This window comes from Ascaphus truei, chromosome 8, assembly GCF_040206685.1.
Source record: "Ascaphus truei isolate aAscTru1 chromosome 8, aAscTru1.hap1, whole genome shotgun sequence".
Lineage (NCBI taxonomy): Eukaryota > Metazoa > Chordata > Amphibia > Anura > Ascaphidae > Ascaphus > Ascaphus truei.
In genome coordinates this window covers 30,910,079-30,928,764 of record NC_134490.1, presented here as the reverse complement: position 1 = coordinate 30,928,764, position 18,686 = coordinate 30,910,079, and the positions used below count along the sequence as shown (strand labels likewise).

The 18,686-nt window shown below is 44.9% G+C and overlaps 1 protein-coding gene across 3 annotated transcripts; it reads right to left on the bottom strand.

Moving 5' to 3' along the window:
• Positions 1-3,148: 3,148 nt before the first annotated feature.
• On the bottom strand, positions 3,149-15,564 carry NR2C2AP (nuclear receptor 2C2 associated protein). Of its 3 annotated transcripts, none has more exons than XM_075611128.1 (5): positions 15,464-15,564; positions 14,169-14,259; positions 12,653-12,758; positions 12,223-12,328; positions 3,149-3,587 (listed from the first exon to the last, which is right to left on the bottom strand). In XM_075611128.1, exons 1-5 carry the CDS (start codon positions 15,553-15,555, stop codon positions 3,482-3,484), a joined length of 501 nt encoding a protein of 166 aa, XP_075467243.1. In that variant the 5' UTR covers positions 15,556-15,564; the 3' UTR covers positions 3,149-3,481. The 3 variants fall into 3 exon arrangements, with proteins under 3 accessions (XP_075467243.1, XP_075467244.1, XP_075467245.1); XM_075611129.1 differs by having other exon boundaries at positions 3,149-3,595; positions 12,261-12,328; XM_075611130.1 differs by having other exon boundaries at positions 15,404-15,528.
• Positions 15,565-18,686: the final 3,122 nt, after the last annotated feature.

Sequence of the window (18,686 nt, the reverse complement as noted above, 5' to 3'; positions counted from 1 at the left end):
CCGAGGGGATGTGACTGCGGTTTCCTATTGTGACGCTGGACGCCATCTTTGACAATCCAGGCAGTAACAGTGGCAGCTAAACCTGTGAGTATCTCAGGGACCGGACGGGTACCCAGACCTAAAAACTGCGTGGTTTGGCTGTTGACCCCCCCCCACCTCACATTATGCAAAATGGGTGGTGTTGTTGCTTTAAACACAATTCCAGGTGCAGACTGCATCTAGCCTTTAACTCCCTTTCATTGTGGGGTCTTCATGGAATGTCACAATGGTGCTGCCTCTGGACACTTGAATGTAAGCATGTAACCCTTTTCTGCCTTCTAGCAGCAAATCTGCAAAAGTCCTTAGCACAGGGGTGGCCAACTCCAATCCTCAAGGGTCACCAACAGGTCAGGTTTTCAGAATATCCCTGCTTCAGCACAGGTGGCTCAAAGACTGACAGACAGTCTTTGACTGAGCCACCTGTGCTGAAGCAGGGATATCCTGAAAACCTGACCTGTTTGGTGGCCCTTGAGGACTGGCATTGGCCACCCTTGCTTCAACTCAACAACCTTTGCTTATCTTCTCTCCTATCGTATAGATATATGATTATTTTTCCCTTTGAAACTGCAGGCCGCACTGGTCAGCGGCATAATGCCAGCACACTGTCCCACTCCTCTTCTTACACTGGGAAGGAATGAGTGATGAGCACAGGAGAGCAGCGAGTTATTGGGAAGCTGAGGGGGTGAGAAGCTGCGATGCATACATTTCCATTCTCTCTGCACTGGGGAGAGCTGGGGGCCGCCTGTTGCTCACAAATGCTCTGGAGCAGGAGTGGCCAACTCGCCAGTCCTCAAGGGCCACCAACAGGTCAGGTTTTCAGGATATCCGCTTCAGCACAGATGGCTTTTCTGAAGCAGGGATATCCTAAAACACCTGACCTGGTGGTGGCCCTTGAGGACCGAAGTTTACAACCCCTGCTCTTGCACTTCCCATCCTGCCCCTTGTTGAAATAAGTTAACCGGTTTGCTGCCAGTAAGGCTCACAACAAGCCATGCCTCGCTTGCAGACAAGTGGTTAAGATGTACACAATATACTGAAGCGAGGTATCCCTATTTTTAAGGTCTCTTGCAGTATGTACAAATCAGGTAAAACATACTATTTTTTTTTTTTTATCAAAGCTTTGATGAAACTACTAAATGATTCCCCCCCCCCCCCCTCCCTTTAAAGAGAAATATTTTGGACTTTTGACAAATAAAAGAATGATATTGTAGAATTTTGCAGCCTGTGTCTTACTGGAGAAGTGATCCTCTAGAGTCTACCCGTTGTTTTTGGAAGACCTGCTGATTTCAGATACCCACCCAGATTCTAAAGGCGTTTGCTGTGAAGCTGTTTCCATCTGCCAGGAAAGTTTTTGAAGCCTCAATCATTTGGGAAAACAACATGCTGAGCAGAAGCTAACGAGAATTATTGTAGAAACCACACCGTAAATAAAAATATCACTTGTGAGCACATTCACGTCTCACAGGTCTGCAACCCTGTTTCTCCACATTATCTCTTAGCATACAGTGCTTCTGCTGCAGCCAGGGATTGTGGGAAATGACATGCAAATGAGTACACAAACCACTGAAATATTCACTCCTTCCCTACTAAAAGAGCTTTAAGAGCAACTGAATTAATAAAGGGGATGGAAAGTCTTATCTGAATGAATTGTTTACATTAGAACAGGGGAGGCCAACTCCAGTCCTCAAGGGCCACCAACAGGTTAGGTTTTCTAGATATTCCTGCGTCAGCACAGGTGACTCAATCAGTTGAAGACAGCCACTGATTGAGCCACTTGTGCTGAAGCAGGGATATCCTGAAAACCTGACCTGTTAGTGGCCCTTGAGGACTGGAGTTGGCCACCCCTGCATTAGAATGTAGGGGATATGAACAATATTCACAAATATATTCAAGGTCACCACAAGGAAATTTTGTCCCTGACGAAGCTCCGTAGCAGGAGGGAAACGCGCGTTGGACGCGTGTTTGATGATGTCAGCCCCCTTCATGGGGGTGTTTTAATACAGTACTAGGCAGCCATTCATTAGATCAGCACACTATATATATATATAGGGTAGTGGCCAGGCAGGACTTGCAGTACTAGTCTAGGTTCAGCTTATGACTTTGAGCCAACCACCCTTATGAAGGTTATTATTCATTAGGCTGATCAATGTGGTAGTGGGCTTTCTTGCTCACTCAGGCTGATAAGCATCCGTGCAGTCTTTTACTTTCCAGCATTGAGCACATATATTAAGACTGTTTGGTTGCACTAGATATTTATTTAATCTACTTTTATATGTTTTCACATTTATATATTGGTAATATATGTTTTAAGGATTGATTATTAAAGGCTAGATTTTAAATTTTGGTAAGTGTGCATTTAAGTGAATTTCTTTTGGTGTACAAACCATTGTACCCCTCGTTTTTTCTGATTCACTTCAGTTCACAGTTGCACCTACCTTTCATTATCAATTGTATTATTATTATTATTACACTAATACACATTTAGTATGGTTTAGTCGATCACTCCCTTACCCCCCGCCTTTTGTGCACCACAAGGAAACGTTTCATCCCAAGCACAGTACAAATGACACAGTCACTCAGAGAAATAAGTGCTCTATTCAGAAACGCAGTCACAGTGGGATTTAGTACTCAGGGAGACTGATGGCAGATATAGTATATGTCTTTTAGAAAGGAGAGAGGTACAGTGATATACTGAATAAGGGAGATCATTGATTCAAAGAGACAACTGAAGTCAAGAGGGAATGTTTTTATTACCCTTCTGAGGCATTTGTAAATGTTTTACATGTATGTGTATATATATATATATATATATATATATGTATATATATATATGTATATATATATATATATATATATATATATATATGTATATGTATATGTATATATATATGTATATGTATATATATATGTATATGTATATATATATGTATATGTATATATATATGTATATGTATATATATATATATGTATATGTATATATATATATATATGTATATGTATATATATATATGTATATATGTATATATATATATATATATATATATATATATATATATATATATATATATATATATATATATATATATATATATATATATATATATATATATATATATATATATATATGTTGTTGCTTCCTCTGGATTAATAGAACTATATAGAATGAGTGTGCCACCCAATTAGAATTTAACAAAGGTTGAACTTGGACCGTTGTCCTTTTTTTTTTTTTTTAACCTATATTCATTTTATATTCCAGTTGCCAAATAGGACTGTTCATGTAGTTTACGTTCATATGAACCCAGTAACCGGGATAAAAAGTTCAGTATTCTGGTTTGAGGTAGCAAACAGTAGTTTTTCTCTCCACCATATGGGGGAAAGAAAATGGCAGCATGGGCATTGTTCTGTTCAAATGAACCCGCAGGGCTTCTCCGTGGGAATGTTATTACTTCTGTCCGAGGATGTCCAGATGATAAACTATGATTCTCCCGAAGAAGTCTGTGCTGTTTTGGAAGGAGATCTTCAGCTTATCGACTGACAGGTTGGGGACACTGAATTTGTAAAAGTCAGAAGTTAAGGATCCATACACGCAACTGCATTGCAGACAAACTCAGCTTGTAGTACACCTGTGATAAAGACCATTTTACTTGGGGCAAAGGGGAGATCCTTCTCTCAAGCTCGTCTACTGTATATAACAGGAGTGGCCAAGTCCAGTCCCCAAGGGCCACCAACAGGTCAGGATATCCCTGCTTCAGCACAGGTGGCTCAGTCGCAGAGCCACCTATGCTGAAGTAGGGATATCCTGAAAACCTGACCTTGGCCACCCTTGGTACTGTATGTATGGATTTATTTACTGTATATAGCGCTTCACAGCAGTAATACACATGCCAATAACAAATAATACATAAAGGGAATAAGTGCTTCAGACATAAAAGTAACATTTAGGAAAAGGAGTCTCTGCCCCAAAGAGCTTACAATCTAATTGGTAGGAGAAAAGGAACCCAGTCTTCAAGCACTCTGTCACGACTCGATGTATAATTGTAATGTTAAAATACTTTATTAGTTAACAATGAATAAAAAAAGGGGGGTTAAAATAAAATTAAATAGTATGATTCAACAGCACGTGACTGTATCTTTGATAACCCAGCTATGGCTAGGTGGGTAGATAGTAATAGGGAGATCCCTAATAGATATTCGGGATCTAGTGCTATGTATATAGCTACCTAGAGATATAGGAAAGGAGCCATGGTGAACCCACTCGGAAGAGGTTATGTCTTAATATAGATGTATCAGGGCGTGTAGTTACATACCGCCTTGAGAATCACTCTCATACGTCTTTACATTGATGTATTACAGTGGCTCTATCCAGTGCCCCACGTATGCCAATAATCTCACACCATACCTCTCAGTATCTACTATACCTCCTGCACCTATCTCCTGAAGTGAGGGCTGCATAGGTCACTAACTCAGACCCGGCCAGCTCATCACTCAGGGGTTATACATATAGAATTGATACTCTGCCTTGACAGTGTGATTGAGAGTTTTTTTTCATTAGCTACCACCATACTATTACCCACGGGGTTTTATCCTACAGGTTTGACTTACCGCATATTATGCCAAATTGTGTTTACGGACACACTACATAAAGTTTATCAATAAAGCGCGTTATACTACACGCCCTGATACATCTATATTAAGACATAACCTCTTCCGAGTGGGTTCACCATGGCTCCTTTCCTAAATCTCTAGGTAGCTATATACATAGCACTAGATCCCGAATATCTATTAGGGATCTCCCTATTACTATCTACCCACCTAGCCATAGCTGGGTTATCAAAGATACAGTCACGTGCTGTTGAATCATACTATTTAATTTTATTTTAACCCCCCTTTTTTTATTCATTGTTAACTAATAAAGTATTTTAACCTTACAATTATACATCGAGTCGTGACAGAGTGCTTGAAGACTGGGTTCCTTTTCTCCTGTATACAATTACGTCCCCATCCGGTCAGCACCTCACCGTGGTTCATTTAATACTCAAGCTGTGCGGGTTTTTTCTTTACGTGTAGCAATCTAATTGGTAGGTAGGAAGAACATACAGAGACAGTAGAAGGGCGTTCTAGTAAGCGCGTCTGCAAGGGGCCAAGGTTTATGTATAAGGTGTATAGTGTTCGCCACGGAGCTACTCATATACTTCGTTAAGCAGGTGTGAGAGTGTACAGAGAAAAGAGGAGAGGTCCCAGGACAGAGCCCTAGGGTACCCACACAGAGACATCGATGGAGGAGGTGTTAGCAGAAGAGACACAAAGTACGGTGGAACAGGTAAAAGGAGATCCAGGATAGCGCTTTGTTACAAATACCAAGAGTATGGAGAATGTGAAGGAGAAGAGGGTGATCCACAGTATCAAATGCTGCAGAGAGGTCAAGTACTATGAGCAATAAGTGTAATGACCTCTGTCTTTGGCAGCATGGAGGTCATTAGTTATTTTAGTTAGGGCTGTTGCAGTGGAGTGAGCAGTGCGGAAGCCAGATTGTAGAGGGTCTAGGAGAGAATAGTTGTTGAGAAAATGGAGCAAGAGAGAGAATACAAGACGTTCAAGGAGTTTAGAGGCAAGAGACAGGCCGATAGTTAGAAAGACAGGTAGGGTCAAGCTTGCTGTTTTTGAGTAATAGTATGACTGTTGCATGTTTGAAGGAGGAGGGAAATGTACCAGAGTAGAGGGAGGAGTTAAAAATCTGTGAGAGCATAGGGATTATAGTAGAAGCAAGATGTTTTAGGAGATGGGAGGGAATGGGATCAAGATGGCAAGTGGTAGAAGGAGAAGAGAGATCAGCAGTGACACATCCTCCTCTGTGACAGCGGAAAAAGAGTCAAGGAAGGCAGGAGGAGAGTTAGGAAGAGGTGTAGGATGGGAGGAGGAAACAGAGGGGATGTTCTGACGAATGGATTCCACCTTTTCCTTCAAATAGCAAAGCCATGAGATGAGATGGAGGAAGAAGAGGAGGTAGCCGAGGGTGGTCTGAGTAGGGAGTCAAAGACAGAGAAGAGTCGGCATGGATTAGACTTGTGTATGTTGATTAGTGAAGAAAAGTAGGTTTGTTTAGCCTGAGAGAGGGCAGAGTTGTGGGTTACTGCATATCCCTCTATACCTCACCTACACCTAATATATCTTGAGGCAGTGTACTGCTCCTGTTATATCCCTCTCTCTTATGGGGGAAGAAAGGTGATATGGTATAATAATATTCTTACCAGCAACACCTCATTATATCTAAAGTTTGCACCATCTATTTGCACTTTAGCTAGTTTTCAACAGTAAGTTGTGTCATCAGTAAGGTGTGTTGCTGTGTTTCGCTCTTGTTATTGATGGCTATTGCCATCAATGCTGAACAAAGCCATAATTTCCCACCTCTGACAAGCATTACACTATGTCAGGGATTTTTAGGTGTATTGTTTCACTGTTGATTGATTTTTTAATTACTGTTATATTCACATTCGGTAATATATGTTTTATGTAAATACTAATTAAAAGTTAGATTTTATATTGCTAGTGGTGTGCATTTAAGTACATTTTCTTGCGAGCACACTGCCGTGTTCTCATTACTTTACTGGTCTTAGTAGGACGTCAAAGACAGCGTGGGTTAGACTTGTGCGTGTTGATTAGTGAAGAATAGTAGGTTTTGTAGCCTGAGAGAGGGCAGAGTTGAAATAGGACAGCATAAATTTGTAGTGAAGGAAGTCTTGCCAGAGTGTGAGATTTCCTCCAGAGGCGTTCAGAGGAACGAGTGGAGGAACGCAGCATGTGTGTGTGGGAATTTATCCAGAGTCTGGGGTTAGAAGGGCGAGGACGGCAGAGAGAAAGCGGGGCATGTAGATCAAGAGAGGAAGATAAGGCAGAGTTGTAGTTCCTGACAAGGTTGTCAGGGTCTGAAGCAGAGCTGAGAGAGGAAAGGGAGGAGCGTAAAGTGGAATCAAAAGCTGGTAGGTTAATAGAGCGCAGGTTTCTGCAGAAACGAGGGGTAGATGGAGAAGGGGAGAAGTGAGTGAGAGAAAATGAGATGAGGTGATGGTAAAAGAGAGGAAATGGGGAAATGGAAAAAATCAGAGAGAGAAAAGTTTTTTTTGTGAAAAACAGGTCTAGGTAGTGGCCAACCTTGTGGGTGCTGGCTGCAGTCCACTGTTGAAGGCCAGAAGAAGAGGTTAGGAATAGGAAAGGTTCGGGGAATAGGAAGGGTTCGGGGAATAGGAAGGGTTCGGGGAATAGGAAAGGTTCGGGGAATAGGAAGGGTTCGGGGAATAGGAAGGGTTCAGGGAATAGGAAAGGTTCGGGGAATAGGAAGGGTTCGGGGAATAGGAAGGGTTCGGGGAATAGGAAGGGTTCGGGGAATAGGAAGGGTTCGGGGAATAGGAAGGGTTCGGGGAATAGGAAGGGTTCGGGGAATAGGAAGGGTTCGGGGAATAGGAAGGGTTCGGGGAATAGGAAAGGTTCGGGGAATAGGAAAGGTTCGGGGAATAGGAAGGGTTCGAGGAATAGGAAGGGTTCGGGGAATAGGAAGGGTTCGGGGAATAGGAAGGGTTCGGGGAATAGGAAAGGTTCGGGGAATAGGAAAGGTTCGGGGAATAGGAAAGGTTCGGGGAATAGGAAGGGTTCGGGGAATAGGAAGGGTTCGGGGAATAGGAAGGGTTCGGGGAATAGGAAGGGTTCGGGGAATAGGAAAGGTTCGGGGAATAGGAAGGGTTCGGGGAATAGGAAGGGTTCGGGGAATAGGAAGGGTTCGGGGAATAGGAAGGGTTCGGGGAATAGGAAAGGTTCGGGGAATAGGAAAGGTTCGGGGAATAGGAAGGGTTCGGGGAATAGGAAGGGTTCGGGGAATAGGAAGGGTTCGGGGAATAGGAAGGGTTCGGGGAATAGGAAGGGTTCGGGGAATAGGAAGGGTTCGGGGAATAGGAAGGGTTCGGGGAATAGGAAGGGTTCAGGGAATAGGAAGGGTTCAGGGAATAGGAAGGGTTCAGGGAATAGGAAGGGTTCGGGGAATAGGAAGGGTTCGGGGAATGGGAAGGGTTCGGGGAATAGGAAGGGTTCGGGGAATAGGAAGGGTTCGGGGTCGGGGAATAGGAAGGGTTCGGGGAATAGGAAGGGTTCGGGGAATAGGAAGGGTTCGGGGAATAGGAAGGGTTCGGGGAATAGGAAAGGTTCTGGGAATAGGAAGGGTTCGGGGAATAGGAAGGGTTCGGGGAATAGGAAGGGTTCGGGGAATAGGAAGGGTTCGGGGTCGGGGAATAGGAAAGGTTCAGGGAATAGGAAGGGTTCGGGGAATAGGAAGGGTTCGGGGAATAGGAAGGGTTCGGGGAATAGGAAGGGTTCAGGGAATAGGAAGGGTTCGGGGAATAGGAAAGGTTCGGGGAATAGGAAGGGTTCGGGGAATAGGAAGGGTTCGGGGAATAGGAAGGGTTCGGGGAATAGGAAGGGTTCGGGGAATAGGAAGGGTTCGGGGAATAGGAAGGGTTCGGGGAATAGGAAGGGTTCGGGGAATAGGAAGGGTTCGGGGAATAGGAAGGGTTCGGGGAATAGGAAGGGTTCGGGGAATAGGAAGGGTTCGGGGAATGGGAAGGGTTCGGGGAATGGGAAGGGTTCGGGGAATAGGAAGGGTTCGGGGAATAGGAAGGGTTCAGGGAATAGGAAGGGTTCGGGGAATAGGAAGGGTTCGGGGAATAGGAAGGGTTCGGGGAATAGGAAGGGTTCGGGGAATAGGAAGGGTTCAGGGAATAGGAAGGGTTCAGGGAATAGGAAGGGTTCGGGGAATAGGAAGGGTTCGGGGAATAGGAAGGGTTCGGGGAATAGGAAGGGTTCAGGGAATAGGAAGGGTTCGGGGAATAGGAAGGGTTCGGGGAATAGGAAGGGTTCGGGAATAAGAAGGGTTCAGGGAATAGGAAGGGTTCGGGGAATAGGAAGGGTTCAGGGAATAGGAAGGGTTCGGGGAATAGGAAGGGTTCAGGGAATAGGAAGGGTTCGGGGAATAGGAAGGGTTCTGGGAATAGGAAGGGTTCAGGGAATAGGAAGGGTTCGGGGAATAGGAAGGGTTCGGGGTCGGGGAATAGGAAAGGTTCAGGGAATAGGAAGGGTTCGGGGAATAGGAAGGGTTCGGGGAATAGGAAGGGTTCAGGGAATAGGAAGGGTTCAGGGAATAGGAAGGGTTCGGGGAATAGGAAAGGTTCGGGGAATAGGAAGGGTTCGGGGAATAGGAAGGGTTCGGGGAATAGGAAGGGTTCGGGGAATAGGAAGGGTTCGGGGAATAGGAAGGGTTCAGGGAATAGGAAGGGTTCGGGGAATAGGAAGGGTTCGGGGAATAGGAAGGGTTCGGGGAATGGGAAGGGTTCGGGGAATAGGAAGGGTTCGGGGAATAGGAAGGGTTCAGGGAATAGGAAGGGTTCAGGGAATAGGAAGGGTTCGGGGAATAGGAAGGGTTCGGGGAATGGGAAGGGTTCGGGGAATAGGAAGGGTTCGGGGAATAGGAAGGGTTCGGGGAATAGGAAGGGTTCAGGGAATAGGAAGGGTTCGGGCAATAGGAAGGGTTCGGGGAATAGGAAGGGTTCGGGGAATAGGAAGGGTTCGGGGAATAGGAAGGGTTCGGGGAATAGGAAGGGTTCGGGGAATAGGAAGGGTTCGGGGAATAGGAAGGGTTCAGGGAATAGGAAGGGTTCAGGGAATAGGAAGGGTTCGGGGAATAGGAAGGGTTCGGGGAATAAGAAGGGTTCGGGGAATAGGAAGGGTTCGGGGAATAGGAAGGGTTCGGGGAATAGGAAGGGTTCGGGGAATAGGAAGGGTTCGGGGAATAGGAAGGGTTCGGGGAATAGGAAGGGTTCGGGGAATAGGAAGGGTTCGGGGAATAGGAAGGGTTCGGGGAATAGGAAGGGTTCGGGGAATAGGAAGGGTTCGGGGAATAGGAAGGGTTCGGGGAATAGGAAGGGTTCGGGGAATAGGAAGGGTTCGGGGAATAGGAAGGGTTCGGGGAATAGGAAGGGTTCAGGGAATAGGAAGGGTTCAGGGAATAGGAAGGGTTCAGGGAATAGGAAGGGTTCGGGGAATAGGAAGGGTTCAGGGAATAAGAAGGGTTCGGGGAACGGGAAGGGTTCAGGGAACAGGAAGGGTTCGGGGAATAAGAAGGGTTCAGGGAATAGGAAGGGTTCGGGGAATAAGAAGGGTTCAGGGAATAGGAAGGGTTCGGGGAATAGGAAGGGTTCAGGGAATAGGAAGGGTTCAGGGAATAGGAAGGGTTCGGGGAATAGGAAGGGTTCGGGGAATAGGAAGGGTTCGGGGAATAGGAAGGGTTCGGGGAATAGGAAGGGTTCGGGGAATAGGAAGGGTTCGGGGAATAGGAAGGGTTCGGGGAATAGGAAGGGTTCAGGGAATAGGAAAGGTTCAGGGAATAGGAAGGGTTCGGGGAATAGGAAGGGTTCGGGGAATAGGAAAGGTTCGGGGAATAGGAAGGGTTCGGGGAATAGGAAGGGTTCGGGGAATAGGAAGGGTTCAGGGAATAGGAAGGGTTCAGGGAATAGGAAGGGTTCGGGGAATAGGAAGGGTTCGGGGAATAGGAAAGGTTCGGGGAATAGGAAGGGTTCGGGGAATAGGAAGGGTTCAGGGAATAGGAAGGGTTCAGGGAATAGGAAGGGTTCGGGGAATAGGAAGGGTTTGGGGAATAGGAAAGGTTCGGGGAATAGGAAGGGTTCGGGGAATAGGAAGGGTTCAGGGAATAGGAAGGGTTCGGGGAATAGGAAGGGTTCGGGGAATAGGAAGGGTTCGGGGAATAGGAAGGGTTCGGGGAATAGGAAGGGTTCAGGGAATAGGAAGGGTTCGAGGAATAGGAAGGGTTCGGGGAATAGGAAGGGTTCGGGGAATAGGAAGGGTTCGGGGAATAGGAAAGGTTCGGGGAATAGGAAGGGTTCGGGGAATAGGAAGGGTTCGGGGAATAGGAAAGGTTCGGGGAATAGGAAGGGTTCGGGGAATAGGAAGGGTTCGGGGAATAGGAAGGGTTCAGGGAATAGGAAGGGTTCAGGGAATAGGAAGGGTTCGGGGAATAGGAAGGGTTCGGGGAATAGGAAGGGTTCGGGGAATAGGAAGGGTTCGGGGAATAGGAAGGGTTCAGGGAATAGGAAGGGTTCAGGGAATAGGAAAGGTTCAGGGAATAGGAAGGGTTCAGGGAATAGGAAGGGTTCGGGGAATAGGAAGGGTTCGGGGAATAGGAAGGGTTCGGGGAATAGGAAGGGTTCGGGGAATAGGAAGGGTTCGGGGAATAGGAAGGGTTCGGGGAATAGGAAGGGTTCGGAGAATAGGAAGGGTTCGGGGAATAGGAAGGGTTCGGGGAATAAGAAGGGTTCGGGGAATGGGAAGGGTTCAGGGAATAGGAAAGGTTCGGGGAATAGGAAGGGTTCAGGGAATAGGAAGGGTTCGGGGAATAGGAAGGGTTCAGGGAATAGGAAGGGTTCGGGGAATAAGAAGGGTTCGGGGAATGGGAAGGGTTCAGGGAATAGGAAGGGTTCGGGGAATAAGAAGGGTTCGGGGAATGGGAAAGGTTCGGGGAATATGAAGGGTTCGGGGTCAGGGAATAGGAAAGGTTCGGGGAATAGGAAGGGTTCGGGGAATAGGAAAGGTTCAGGGTCGGGAATAAGAAGGGTTCGGGGTCGGGAATAAGAAGGGTTCGGGGAATAGGAAGGGTTCGGGAATAGGAAGAGATCTCTGCTCCTTAAAGAGACAGTAGGGAGTTACGTTATTTAAACAAAATAAGTTATCTGTGTAATTGCCTTCTTTAGAAAGATGTAATCCCCCCTTAAAATGACATGTTTAGTTATTGTATATTGTGAAAAAGGAATGCTTCGATTTTTGGTAGGAACACTGTACTCAAGAGTTCCTAATAGCGGCTTTCTAATTACATTACAAACGACGGCGGGACACCAACAATTTTACTGTGGCTTTAAAGTCTGACAAACACTTATTGCCAAAAAAGTAGACAAAGGTCGTAAAAGCCCTCTCTAAAGCTTTTGTTTGCCAAAGAAATGTTAAAATAAATATTGTAAAATACTTAACATTTGTCTGGCCTGTCTGTCAAAAGCCCCATTTATAAATACCAAGGCCTGTGTTGCTTTTGTATGGTCACTTGTGAAGCTTACAACGCAAAATGAACTTGCTTACTCGAGAAGGCTATCATTTAACCAGGGTAAAAGGGATATTTGAAGAGCGTTGGTATCTTCTGGGTAGAAATCAGATAGTTTCACAAATTCTTTATCATTCGGGCACCCTGCAATTGGAAAGAACTAGTTAGGTAGGCAATTTGCTTAACACCATCACTGCCAAAAGGGTTTGTAACACATGGCAATGCTCCATATAACCGCTCCCTATAACTGCTCCTATTGCCCCATATAACCACTCCCTATAACCCCTCCTATTGCGCCATATAACTGTTCCCTATAACTCCTCCTATTGACACTCCCTAAATCGCAAGCTGATGACGTAAGGAACAGCAGTATTAATGCATAAAGAAGCTATGTGAAGCAAAGGGTTGCAGGCGATCTGGCAGCAGATGGGGTTAGTTATTATACACACAGAGGGTTTCAGTGCTCACCTTCTAAGGTGCAGGTTTTGCTGGAGAATCCCCCTTGGAACTGGATGTGGAGTTGGGAAACGCAAACACATTGTGGGAATTCCAGCAAGATCCACTGGGAGGCGCCCTTAGACAAGCAAGAATATCTGAATCATTCACTGTTACAGCCTTCATTCATAGGGAATTGAAAATAGGAAAAACCATCTGTAAGGCTCAAAGGTATACACTCCTGGTTAGCTAAAAAAAGCCCGGTATAATGATTAAATGGAGATAGAGGAGATAAGGCCAGAGAAGGCCTTGAGAAAGGGCAGTTCATGCCCGAAACTAGTGGGAGGAGGTCATTCCTTTTTTGTTCGTCCCGAGTATCCGTTTTATGTAGCCCAATAAAGTTTTTTGTTTTTAATTTTCACTGGTGAGTCTCAGTCTATAGGAGTGGCTGCTGTTTCGATCTTCTACTTTCTCATTCATAGGGAAATTATTATTATTCAAGTTAATTTGAAAGACTTGTTATTTATTTACGTTCAGTAATATTCCAATAGACATTGCTAAATATGTGATTTTTGGGGGGGGGTTTACACTTGATAAAATTGGGAGTTTCCTGTATCACTTAAGACTTTTTAAAATTTGTTTTGTATTGCTTTTACCCTACATTTTGAATTGCATCATATCATTTACGGTCAATGTGCCCAGAAAAATCGGGAGTGCAGTGGAAGGCGGCAGTGTATCCCTAACAGAAGCCATCACATGTATTTATAGAACTGCAAATTGAAGGGAAAAGGCGGCTCTTCAGAGGACTTTTAATGAAACAGGATGGACGTTTCGGTCTGCAACTCGTTGATCAAGTTCCGCTCAAAGTTTTTTCACGGTTGTAGTAGTTCTTTGGAGGGCTGCTTTTCCCCCTTCTGTTTGACATCAATCGCGACCTCATCAGTGATGGCGTGCACCGGAGGATTTAAGGAAGAGTCGAGGGTGTGCACTCCCCCCCCAATATTGCTTTATAGAAATGCAGCCACATGATACTATAATGTAGCTGTGTATTACAGAGAGACAGTAATGATCATTTAATGTATAACCTACATACACGCATGTCATCTTTTCCCTAGTACAGCTCAATTGTTACATAGCAGCAAAAAGGTTAAACTGTGAAGTGACTTCGCTAACCGAACGCAGCAGGTATTTTTTTTGTGACAAGCAAAAAGAAATGGTTTATGCTGCTTGGTATCACAGATGCTCTTATCCATGTATTGATGTTAGGTCCTATAACGCAGGGGTCTGCAAGCTGGGGGGTGCAACATTTCATGGGGTGGGGGCGTGGCACTTGAGAGGCCCCGCGGTCTTCCCCAGAACATTTAAATAAAATGCCGGGGGCGCACGAGGCCTCTGTAACTGCTTCTTACCTGTGGCTTCTGGCGACGCCTCGCCATGGCAACGCAATGTCACATGAGGTCGCTGATGCTGGAGAGAAGGTAAGAGGGGGGATGCGAGCAGGCAGGGGGGCACAAAGAAAAAAAGTTTGCGCACCCCTGCTTTAACACACCTGATCAGAATTCCAGCAGGTGTCTTCTTTCCTGTCGAAGAGGTACTTTTTGCCGAACTGCTTCACGTCTCGGTTTAGCACAGAACTCACCCTGCGTAAGAAAAAAAAGGTTTATGTAGATGTCGCTGGAGGCTGAAGATTCACATTACATGCTATGTTCAATCTGTTTCCCCCCCCCCCCCACATTATATGAATCATTAGGTTTATAAATCAGAGAGGTGCGTTCATGTAGTCCTTGTGGCTAAAGCTTGCAATTAAATTGATCTGCTATTTTTGGAGTTTGCCTGGGATTTTTTCTTATCCTCTTTCCAATTCGGATGTCATTATGCTGTGCTCTGTTTGCCTACTACTACTGTGGATTTCTCTCATCGATGGATTACACACTGCGGATACAGTGGATGTTCCTGCAAGTTACACAGGTAATGGGCCATAGTGCCCTGTAATTGTTCCTGTATATACTGGATATTGCTTCTCATTATATACTGTTTGGGTGTACATTGTGTGCCAAATTCTGTGTTTGTCAAGTGGACATCACTAGGTGCATACCCCTCTCAGTTACAATCAACATTTATGTGTGGACATCACATGTGTATCTGGACATTTATTTCTTCATATACTTACTTACAAGAGCCACATTGGACTATCTGAGCACCACATTCTACTGCTCAATTATAAATCAAAGTTGGCTGTTACTGACCGTGTGTATTTATTTGTTGTGCGAGTAACCCCTTCATTACGAGCAGGTCCAGCAATGCAGCGTGCAACGGATTAGTAAAATCTTAGTTTGTTAGTAAACCTAATTGTCTCTGATATGTTAGTTAGATATTACTATCTTCCCAATTATACACAGCTATCAGGATATAAATGGCTATATTTACTGATCACACAGAGTGGGTATATCTTATAACAAGCGACTGTCTTATGATGAGACCATTTCTCATACTGTATGATAATGAGACTGCCTTCTAATGAGTGGGGATATCTTTTAATAAGCGAAACTGTCTTATGATGAGTCTTTCAATACTTTCTAATACTGTGCAATAATGAGACTGCTTTCTAATGAATGGAGAAATCTTATTGTGAGACTTTTAGGAAGTGAGCATCAAGTTGTACAATGAGCGAGACTCCCTTATGAATGAGATTTCTTTGAATGACAGTGAGACTTGTATAGCGAGTGACACTGAATGACATTCTCGAGTGGGACTCAATTATAAATGAGACTGAGTGAGACTCACACAATAAGTGGCACCCTCATTCTGTGATGATAGGGGAGCCCCGTGTCATTTTCATCTCACCTGCTCACAATCCCACCACACACCACGGACACTGCCATTTTGTCGTGAAATTCATTCGCTGAACCTGAGACTATCGCAAAGCGCAACCGCATGCGTTCCAAGCCTCTCTACGGTAATGATTTGCATATGTTTGAAAGCAAATGTATCTGATTGGTTAGACGAGGCCGCTCCCCTTTTACCAGGTGTCTGTATGTGTGAGATATAGTGGCCAGCAGAGGGCAGCAAAGCTACACGCAGTGATCCAAGGTGTTAAACACTGCATCACGTGTACCTTTGTGCAGAAGAACATGGAGAGAGACCATGCATATGTAGATAGCTGGTGACGTACATAGAGAGATATAAATACATACTCAACATGGACAGATACATAGATATTCGAGGATAGATACATATATACTTAGAGATATAGTAAGATAGCTAGATACACACATATTAACTAGATACAAGTACATTAACAGGTATAAATACATACGGTACACGATCATAAATTAACACAAATGTAGATAGATGATAGAACAAAAACACAAATATGGACAGATGTACACACATACAACATGGATCGACACAGAGATACTTAAATATAGATAGAGTTATATGGATATATAATATATGCATACATACAGCATACGTAGATAGATGATACAGTAGATAGAGAGAGAGACGCATACATATAGATAGGTACTAGAAAAAAAATATTTTGATACTCATACATACAGCATGGATAGATATATACAGGATGTGTGCTCATTTGCATGTCATTTCCCAGAATCCCTTGCTGCAGTGGAAGTGCTGTGTGTTGGGTGATAATGGGGAAAGGTGGGGTTGCAGACCTGCCTAAGACATGCAGATGAGCATACAGTTGTATTTACATTTGCATTTACTCACCATAACTTAACTCAGTATTATGGTATAGCCTATCCTTTAGCTTCTTTGCATACCCAGTTAATCAACCCCACACTGATGATACCCATTAAAGTCGAAACAGCCGTCTGTGATCGATTCTCTGCCTTTTGGCTAAGGTCAAGGCGATATGAGTGCTCCTCTCGACCTGCACAGCTATGACCAAATGCAGTACCATCCTATCTGGGGCTTCAGTAGGAAAGGTCTGTGGCAAGCATTTGGCCCTCTAGCTCGTTGAGAGGTGGTGTCCAGGCCCCGGACCACAGAACCCCTGAGCCTTCGGGCTAAGGGGGGATGGCATTCGAACAACCAGCCCTTCGGGGCTGGGGTGCACCCGCACAACCCTCGAAAGAGGGGAGATGACACGAACTCCCTTGCGGGCCTCTGGCCAGAGGGAGGAAGAGACGGATGTCCTGAATCCTAACGGAGGAAGGCATCAATGTCCCTGGAGACCTAGGCTTTCGGGCTGAAATCTTCAGGGAACCCGTTCCGAGGGTGGCTCTGACTTCGGTTGGACAGCCCAAGGGCATGCACCCGAACCACTGAAGTGGATTGGGATCTGATGAACGAGAGGGGAGGGTACCCCCCAACCCTCTCGGGAGGGTAAAAAAAAAAAAAAAAAAGCTGTCTGTGGGTGGGTTTCTGGGTATGCACCTTAACCCTGGCTGTGCTCAAAGCTGTGACCATGCAGCAAGCTTAAGCCTATAGGGAACCATGTTAAAAATGGGTTTTGAAGCAAAAAGTGGCACTGTGTGCTCATTTGCATGTCATTTCCCAGAATCCCTTGCTGCAGTGGAAGTGCTGTATGCTGGGTGATTATGGGGAAAGGCGGGGTTGCAGACCTGCCTAAGACATGCAGATGAGCATACAGTTGTATTTACATTTATATATATGACATAAATTGTTAGTCCAAATAAAAAAGGTATTACCTAATATTGAAGAACTCATTTATTCTGCACTATATATATATATGTATAACACACAAAGAGTAGTGCTAAAAGGTTAGAAAATAAAGTGACTAAACTGTGCAGTGCCAACGTGATGTTACTACATAAGATGACCAAATAAATATTATACTAAACAGTGAAATACACAATTCAGTGAAAAAATTGACCAAAAATAGGGAAGTGAAAAAAAGTGTCACATACAGGCCAAAAGGATAAAGTCCAACCGATTCCACTAGAGGGTTTAGGGAGATGATAAAAGTTACAAACAACCGGATCCTTTAGTTTAGAGCATTCTGCAGCTTCTAAGCAGTGGTATAGCCACCCACTCAATTACATAAAACAAAAGACAAAGAGAAGCGCAGGCTCCATAGCGTATAACTGTGTATAAAAGGGGTACATTTATTATAACAAGCAGTCCCAAGGAATTGCACTTACAGGATATTAAAAGAACAAATATATTGGAGAGAAACCTCTATTAGGGAGTCATCAACAGGGGTGGGGGAGTCCAAGATGGATCATTTGCACCTGATTGCCAGATAATGTTCGCATGCAGCTCCTGCCACGAGCTGGCGTCGCCTCACTTAGTCTCCCTCGATCAGAGTTAGCGTATCGGCAGTAGGAGAATCAGCTGGCTGAGACTGCTGGAGACACACGACTTCCTCGCAAACCTCCCCGCACAATGACGTCACCAAGTCCCTACGCGTTTCGGCACGGCATCTGTAAGACGCTGTGGAGCAACGCTAGCTCATGGCAGGAGCTGTATGCGGCCAATCAGGTGCAAATGATCCATCTTGGACTCCTCCACCCGTTGATGACTCCCTAATAGAGGTTTCTCTCCAATATATTTGTTGTTTTAATATCCTATAAGTGCAATTCCTTGGGAGTGCTTGTTATAATAAATGTACCCCTTTTAGGCTGCGCTTATAGTGCCTGGCGACGGCGACGCGACGTCGCTCCAAAACAAATGTATTGCCGCCGTCGCAAGCGCTTATAGTAAGTGCGACGCGACGGAGCGACCAAAAATTTGGTAGCCGGTCAAATTTGATTTTTCAGAGGCTGTCGCCACATGTGATAGCCTCTGAACCAATCAATGGCCACGTCGCTAGCGACGTTGCTGCAAAGCGAAATTCAACTTTTGTGTGTGGCGACGGGTGACGTCATCCGTCGCGGGCACTGTACGCGCGGCCTTATACACAGTTATACGCTATGAAGCCTGCGCTTCTCTTTGTCTTTTGTTTATATATATATATATAAATAAACACACACATGAAATACCTGGATAGATACAGGTTGTTACATAGGAATATACATGAACAAGTACATACATAGACAGACTTTACTGCTGTTTAGTAACCTTGGCCCGATGTTACCTTTAA

Bases quoted from the DNA above. Each gene is read 5' to 3' on its own strand.
- NR2C2AP (XM_075611128.1), bottom strand. From the start codon at position 15,555: ATGCGGTTGCGCTTTGCGATAGTCTCAGGTTCAGCGAATGAATTTCAC. The intron at 12,759-14,168 runs GTGTGTTAAAGC...TGCTTGTCTAAG, and splicing joins CCTGCTGGAATTCTGATCAG to GGCGCCTCCCAGTGGATCTT. The intron at 12,329-12,652 runs GTGAGCACTGAA...TTCCAATTGCAG, and splicing joins CAAAACCTGCACCTTAGAAG to GGTGCCCGAATGATAAAGAA.